General features: G+C 37.8%; 1 protein-coding gene across 1 annotated transcript; it reads left to right on the forward strand.

Moving 5' to 3' along the window:
* The first annotated feature begins 693 nt into the window (after positions 1-693).
* LOC121504360 lies at positions 694-6,254 on the forward strand. The gene is made up of 5 exons (XM_041779070.1): positions 694-853; positions 5,063-5,293; positions 5,454-5,549; positions 5,898-5,960; positions 6,202-6,254. Exons 1-5 carry the CDS (start codon positions 694-696, stop codon positions 6,252-6,254), a joined length of 603 nt encoding a protein of 200 aa, XP_041635004.1.
* Positions 6,255-8,357: the final 2,103 nt, after the last annotated feature.

Below are 8,357 nucleotides of genomic sequence, written 5' to 3' on the forward strand. Positions count from 1 at the left end.
TGGAGACCCCCAAAAGGTGGTCTAGATCCCCCAAGCCAAGGCCCTGCAGGACTTCAAGAACCAAACTGACAAACTAGTGGTGGTTTATTTAACAACAGGCTTTGCCTGCTTTGAGTTGCATTTTTATTTTAAGGTTACCTGTGGTTAAAGACGTCAGCATCATGACGTTTGTCAGAGCAGCTCATTGTCACGCAAACCATTTGACAGTTGAGATGCCAGAAATAACCAGAACTGTCACACAGTCAGTTAGACGCTCAGGTCGTCAGCAGAAAGGAGACATGAAGGCAACAGCTCTAAGCCTCAGACTGAGTGAGTACTGAGTCTTTAAAACCTCACTTTATCATAAATACACTGGATAATGTTAGCAGATTAAAATATGATGTGATCATAATGAAGACTTCCCTTTTTTTACCCAGTGATGTATGGATTAATGATTCTTATTGCAAGAGATCAGGGTTGCTTTTGTACCAATAAAACAGGTAAGCACCTGTTTAGAATATTTAATAGTATTTGGTTATTTTTTTTCCATTGCAGATAAAGTTTTTAGTTTAAAGGTTACTAATTATCTTATTTCTGTCCCTTTTTTCAGATGGATTAGTTTTGCATGTTTTTCCAAACAGACTTCAGTTTTTGGAATTTGACTCCATCAATTTTACCTGTGTGGGATCTGATCATTTCACTGATTGGAGAGTGATGAGGAGGATAATTGGAAAGGAGACGCTGTGTACCTCAAACCCGGAGACTACAAAAGGGCCCTGCTATATAAAACATGTATTTAAGATAGAAAGTGGTGAGTACTGGTGTGACGGTTACGGGAAAGCAAGGAGTAAATCTGCTAACATCAGTATCACAGGTATGTGCAGCAAATTTGTTTGATGTTAAAAAAGCAAGGTTGTAAGAAGATTGACATTTCAACACAATAACTCTCAGAATTTCTTTCCTATTCTACCGTAATTGAAAATATCACAACTTTATGGAACTATATATGTGTCAGCTTCTACAGCCTTTTTTCTTTACTTCCTGTTTGGATTCAAACCGGCTTCTATGTGTAGATTGAATATTTTAACATGAACTTAACTACAAAGGAAATTGTAAGTAAGGGAATTGTAGAAAGTAAATGCTTGATACCACGAGGTTCAGAAGATTTCTGACCTGACCACTGAGCTGTCTCTGAATTTTTTTAAGTGAAATGAGCCATTAATCCTTCACCTACTGAGTCTAAAAATGGTTATTTGGACATATTTTGTTATTATGGCTGTAAAATAGTCAGGAAATGCCCTAAGTCTGAGAGCTTTGGTCCCTTTTCCCAGGAATACTTGAACTTGACTTTTCGAAACCTGGTTAATGATTATTGCACATTATATGGAATTGTCAGCAGTTTAAAAGAAGAAAAACACAAAAACAAATTTGTTTTCATGGGTTTTATGAGATGAAAATTTGTTATTGCTCATGAAGTTTTGATTGGACATTTGAAATGTGAACCTGTACATGTTTAGAACAATCACCAGTCATTTTTGGAGTCTAGGACTCTGGGTGTGCAAAACACAGTGAAAAACATAACTATATACATAGGTGACAATTAGTGCAAATAAAGGTGGAAAAATGCATTCTCAACATTCTCAGTAACATATTGTTATTGCACATGACAGACACGCACAAATGCCACTATCTAACGCTATTTTTGAAAACAAAACACCACTCTCGCTCGCTCTCCTTGTACTCTCTTCCTTCTCTCTCCTTTCTCACTCGTCTTCTGCCAAAGCTGACGTTTTCACGGTGCTGTTCAACATTACCGTAATATATATACCACACATCATATATTGCTGGAAAGCACATATTCTCAGCTCTCTGTCAGCGTTGGAATTTTTTAGATTGAGTAAACTTTCAAGGAGTTACAGTGTTGAGAATCCATGTAGCGGTCTTGCGATACTTCTTGTGTTTTGCTATGAATGCCCACATCATATGGTTGCGAGTACCATAATGAACCATATATGTGCGCATGCCCACAATTCTCAGCTTTCCAACACCGTTGGAATTTTTCTGATCAGACAAACTTTGACAGAGTAATGGTAATAATACTCTGGACATGTAAAACACAGCGCCGCACCGGCTCAGTAGGTAAAGGGTTAAGGAGCAGTGGTGGATTTATTCTACATCACTGTGGCTGCATGGAGACGCTGATGTTGCTAAAACAAAGAGTGTTGATAAACCGTAAAGTGTGCTGAAGTACAGCAGAAAGACAGGGGGAGCCTCCCAGGACTGTGCTTAACAAAAATAATAAAGAGCATGGATTTTAAACAAAATCAGTTGTTACATATGAGAATGATGCCAACTTCTTGTGAAATTGCTGAGATATTTAAATTCTTGTCAATTCCAGCATTTGAGGTGCTCATTTTTGAAACACGCCACTGTTGTGGGCTTCAGTTCAAAGTCTGTGCTAGCTAGTTTCAGCACAGGAAGAGGAATGAGCAAATTAGCCATTTTAGTCCCCAAAATTGATGTTTTTGGTTCTGCGGGTTAGGTTAGGATTTTGGATTTTTTGACACGTAACCAAAACCACTAGAATACAGAGTTTTCACAAGAACTAATACATCTGCAAAATTTTAGTGAGTTTTAACCCCTTCGGACCCTGCGTCCATTGGAATGGACATGACATATTTCTGTATCTAAACCAATAAATACTCTGTAATTGAATGATGTCAGCAATGCTGATTACTGATTGGATCCTGATTATCCAATCACAATCATTTCATGACTTTGAGCATGCTCTGTAAGAGCAACAGTGGACAAGACAAGCATGGTGGAGGGACTCAAGAGAGGGAAGAGTAAGTGCCCATTTTCAATCAAAAATATAAATTTATGTTCATGCTGGCAAAACAAATTTGCTCTCAGTATAATTTTAACTGTTTTAAGTGATAATTTTTGAAGTTATTTTGAACATTTATCATTTCATTAATTTGTAGGATTTTTTCAAAGTCTGATGTCCATTGCAGTGGACATCAGGAGTTAGGTGAGTTTAGCTAAGACTCATGCTTAGTGTCAGTTTACAAGGAAACAAAATACTTTTAACCTGTTGTTAGGTAAATATAGTGTCACAGTTTATTTATTTATGATTGTAAAATTTTAAATATATATTTTTTGAAAATAATGTTCTTGTAGAGTATAAAGTCAAAGACTTCCTTGAACGTCTCATAAAAGGAAAGTTATCTGAACTTGACTGTTTGGGTTCAGGAAATGAGGAGGATGGTGAGGATAGTGAGATAGGTGGTAAGTTAAGAAATCAAGAGTGTTTATGATTCTTAGTATGTGGTTTTCATCAATTTTAATGTCTTATATATAAAATCTAGATGGAATGCATAAGAGTTCAAGAATGAGAATACATAAAATGAATTAAAATGTTACTGTTTTGTTATTTACATTGAGAGAGGGACAGTGGAGAGCTACATATGCATGTCAGACAGTGGTGTGCAGGGGGGCGGTCGCCCCTCCTCGTGGCCCAGTTGTTGAAAAATGCATGCTAAAGTGCACTCTTGGAAGCAAAAACACATGGTAAAGTGCCCTCCAGAGCCAAAACGCACTCTAAAGTGCCCTTTAGGGAGCCAAAACGCGTGCTAAAGTGCCCTCGAGAGCCAAAATGTGTGCTAAAGTGCCCTCTTTGGAGCCAAAACACACACTAAAGTGCCCTCTTGGGTGAAAAAAACATACTCAACTCCAGAAGACCATTAGGACCAAGAAATACTATGAAACATTACTGTTGCAATGACTTTTATGTTGGGCCCTTTTTTGATCTATATTGAGCCAGAACTATATCTCACAGAACCAGTTTGGATTATCTGGTGCTAATATGGTGTTAAAATCCACTAGAATACAGGAAATGGCATCTACTTAATTAAAAATGTTCTGGGGAAAGACCCCCAGACCCCCTAGGGATTTATTTATTTATTTCTGTGTGTTCTTCACAGTCCAGCATTGAATCTACACAGTTGTTGTGGATGCTGATCCTAACTACAAACTAACTTGAGTAGTCTGTCTAGTTAGTCTGTTTTAAGGCTATATAATGTGCCATTTGTAGGACATATAAACATGTCTAAAGTGCCCTTGAAAACACGCGAAACTTAGTGCCCTCTTCAGTGGCGAGAATGTGCTGTAGGTGCCCTTTTTTTCTTCTGCCCCTGCCCATGAAAAAGTCTGTGCACACCACTGATGCCAGATGTGATCAGATGTGATGTCAGATGTGCATGCTTGATGTGGCAGATGAGACTGAGATAAAGGAGACAGTGTAGTGACAGAGGAGGACAGGAGATGAGAGTAACCAGGAAGGAAGAAATCAAGTTCCAGTTCCAGTTTCATTTCAAATAAACATGTTACTAGTTCATAAGCATACTATAAATAGTATGGTTATGTGTTAGAAGTTCCATGATAGTTCCATGAAGGCAAAACTGATTTTTTTTTTCAGGTAATCTTATCTACAATCATACATCTATTGTGTTTATGTGCATGGTTGAGTCATAGCATTTCCCTCTCTTCTTGCAGACTCTGGGTTTTCCTGGTGATGTCCTCACTGCTGTTCCCTACCCATGCTGTGATTCATGTGCATATTCAGAGCTGTACACAGACTCAAAACATGCAAATTTGTAATTTCAGAAGTTTAAGTCATACCTGATTGATTACCATGTGGAAAAACTCAGCCTTATTTTTCTTAAGTTTTTATGACATTTTACACCCATCTCATCGTGGCGTCCATTGGAATGGACATGAAAAAATTCTATTAAAAATATGAGTTAGCAAAATGTGTTTTTTCCACTTTGTTTTTATGTTGGAGAAGAGTCCGAATCAGTTCAAAAACATTTTTTTTGCCAAGCAGAAAAAATGCAGGTCTGAAGGGGTTAAGCATGTAGAGGTCCCCAAATTAGCAAAGGCTACAGACACAAAATGGTCCTCTCAGAGGTTGGTGCTTGGCCCAAATTAAACATCCATAGCCACTCAACCATCAGTCCATCCATCTGTGCATGCATTCATCCATTAAGACAAACTAAAGGGTTCCTCTGCCCTTGTTTTCCAGCTGGCTCTGTGATCCTGGTGATTCCTGCTCTTCCTGTACCTGAAGGAGAAAATGTCACACTCACCTGTATGAACAAGACGACTCCAGCCGCTGTAGCTAATTTCAATAAAGGCAGCGCCTTAAAAGGAGGAAGTATGACCATCTATAATGTCTCAAAGTCTGATGAAGGGTTCTACAAGTGTAGCATCCCTGGAGTAGGGGAATCTGCAGAGAGCTGGTTGGCTGTCAGAGGTGAGACACAACAAACACAGTAGATTAATAATAATCCCCTTCTCCTGTCTGCTCTGACATCAAGAAGTCACCTATATTTAACGTTCATGCTTTACAGCCTCTTTATTGCGAAAACAAGAGTTTCAACCTCCAGATCAGCCTCCAGATAAACCTCCAGAAGATCAACCCTCTAATGTCGTCATCATCATGTGGACTTCAATCTTGTTGGCTTTTCTGCTGCTGGTGTTGGGACTTTTTGTGTGCTTTAAACACAAAGGTATGATTGACAGTATATTTTATTATTATATTTAACTCTAATAGCTTTTGTTTCATCAGTCTGCTTTTCTATTTTAGATTTAGGGCGGCCATAAATCCATCATAATGATTGCTATTGCTCTGATTTTATTTTTTTTTTCCCCTCCTCTCTCTTCCTGAATCTCCTCCTCAAAGGAACTTGTTCCTTGCATTTTAACTTTGCTAACGCTGAGCTCATGATGGACTAATGTGTCTGTGGAAATGATACATCAGAAAATGGTCTAGACCAGCCCTCTTTGGAAAATGTCTTTGGTTCTGGATTGGTACTTTACTAACTATGTTTGATTTATTGATGTATTCTGTGCTGCAGCTCTCATCTGTGCGACGTGGAAGTCATTGAGGTCAAGATATCACACAGGTGACATGGAACCAGGTAAGACAGAATATTATCATACAAATGTGTTTTTTTATTTCATCTCTATTTGATTTTTGTTTCTGTTGAATTTTTAAAATGACTTAAGATTAAGATTTACTGATTTCAACATTTTCAGTAAAAGAATCTTAACTGCAATGGACTGGCACGTAAAGTTCTGAATGCACGTACATGTTTTATGTTTTATAACAGGATGTTTCTGATTTCCCTAGATAATAAACTTTTTTTTCTACTTTTTTAGTGTCAGCAGGGACTCATGAGGATGATCCAGAGATGGGTAGGGATGCTGGATGACAATAAATTGAATATACAACCATGAAAACACAGGTACTATGGAGGTAGAGGTGCAGAGAAGTAAATGTAGAGACTCTGGTTAAAATCTGCATCAGTAAAAGTAAAGTACTAGTCTGTAAATCTACTCGAGTAAAAGAATAAAGTTATGTAAGCAAGAGAATAGATTTAGAACCAGGTTCTTCAGGTAAAGTCACACCACTATGATGAAAGTTAAACACAGAAACAGAGTTAATGTCACTCATACAGGGTTAAATTTAACACTTTAAAAGTGTCTAAATTAGTCTGCACTACATTTAGTTCAACTAAACTTTTAAAGTGTTAAATATTTGACAGTATGACAGAGCTTCAGTGACTTAAAAAAGCAGAGAGGTAGTCTCATAGCAAGATAATGCATACTGATAAAGAATGTGCATTTTAATGCTAACTCAGTGGGTAACTTCACTCATGGTGCAAATGTGTCTCACGTCAGAAACAAAATAATCCACTTGAAAAATGACCAAAAGACCCCAGCAGGCACCATCCAAACACAACTAAGCGAATATTAACTATTTAAGTGCCCAAGTCAAAAATTGCGACAAGCAACATTGCTGAATTACACAGGCTTTAATGGTGCCTAATGTTGTTACCACTTTACACCAGGAGATGGCGGACATGAGTAACGTCAATCCCAGCAGCATTTTGGGCGTGTTTCTATACAAAGTTTTGGAGAGAGAGAGTTTTGAAAGATGCACCCCCAGTCGAGGAGACGAGGAAGCGGTGGTTGTGGTCAGAGCATAACGGAGAGAAACAGAGCGAATTGTAGCGACAATACTCAAAATGCCAGGAGGAATAGAGGAATATTCACCCTCTGACATGACGTTCAATCATCCAGTGAAACCATGGGTGAGACTGATGGTGCATTTGTGCACCATGATAGTCCCCAAGCAGCACATACCGAGGCTGACGCTTTGCCTCACCGTGGCCGGGGAGGGAGGGGGACGTGGTGGGGGTATCGGGGTGGTCAAAAGTACAAGAGTATAGTACTCTAGTTAAAGTACAGTTACTCTGGTAAAAGTAAGTAGTAAAGTAAGTAAAAGTTAGACAGGTGTGCCACACAAAAACATAGAGCAGAACCATCACAAGAGAACAAAGTCCCTTTGATTTTTAAAGTTTGATTTTTTTAGGATTATTAAGCCAATCTCTTAAAGTTACAAAACTTTTTATTGGTGTCCTTGAATGCTTTATGTGAAATTTGGAGGCAGACATGTTTAGTTTTCTGTTCTTAAATTTTCTTCAGTTCCTTATATGGTAAAAAATGTGAGATTATTTTTCTTCTCTGCTTCTCGTCTCTATATATCAGTATAATTATATATAAATGTACAATTCCTGTGCTAACAACTTGATGTATAACACTTTTTTTTTTTAAATGCATTTTTTTCTCTCTTTTTCCAGGACAAGAGGTTTACAGTTATATAACCCAACACACGGCTCCCTCTTTACCTGATGTATTTGACTACTACTGCTCTATTGACTATAGGTCCATTTGAATTCATTTTGTTCTCTGATACTGTTTTATATTATTGTTTCATCTATAGTTCTGCAGCCATACAAACAAGTGTAGCTACAGTATGTTCATTATTATGCACTTGACAAATTCTTGCACGGTTCATATTATCAGCATGTTTAAGTTTGAAATTGTATCTTCAAAAAAAAAGTAAATAAATAAACTTTAGATCCGGCCCCTTTACCTTGATTTGTAACACAAAATACAGTTTATTGACATGATTACAATATTAAATGTACAGTTGTCATTGCCTGCTCAAGTTTCTGCAACAGTGCAGCCTCCCTGAAGATCTGGGAGTCATGAACAGACCCTGGCCACTGAGCCACAAGGCTGGTGACCATCGTTTGATGGTCACATGAAAAGACTTGAATAAAGTTCAACTGTGACAACAGTGTGTGTGGGCCTCTTTGTATATGTGGACTGTTTATGATTTATAATGATTATAATATAAATTATGGAAACTGAGACAAGACATATTGATCATGAACTAACTGAATGTGACATGTTAGTGCACTGCAAATGTTTCTGCATTATGTGAACTACCTGAATGTTGAGGCTGT

This window comes from Cheilinus undulatus, linkage group 22 (assembly GCF_018320785.1).
Source record: "Cheilinus undulatus linkage group 22, ASM1832078v1, whole genome shotgun sequence".
NCBI lineage: Eukaryota > Metazoa > Chordata > Actinopteri > Labriformes > Labridae > Cheilinus > Cheilinus undulatus.

Coding starts and splice junctions, on each gene's coding strand:
- LOC121504360 (XM_041779070.1), top strand. CDS start 694: ATGAGGAGGATAATTGGAAAGGAGACGCTGTGTACCTCAAACCCGGAG. Junction 5,294..5,453: donor GAGCTGGTTGGCTGTCAGAG/GTGAGACACAAC, acceptor AACCTCCAGAAG/ATCAACCCTCTAATGTCGTC. Junction 5,550..5,897: donor TGTGTGCTTTAAACACAAAG/GTATGATTGACA, acceptor TCTGTGCTGCAG/CTCTCATCTGTGCGACGTGG.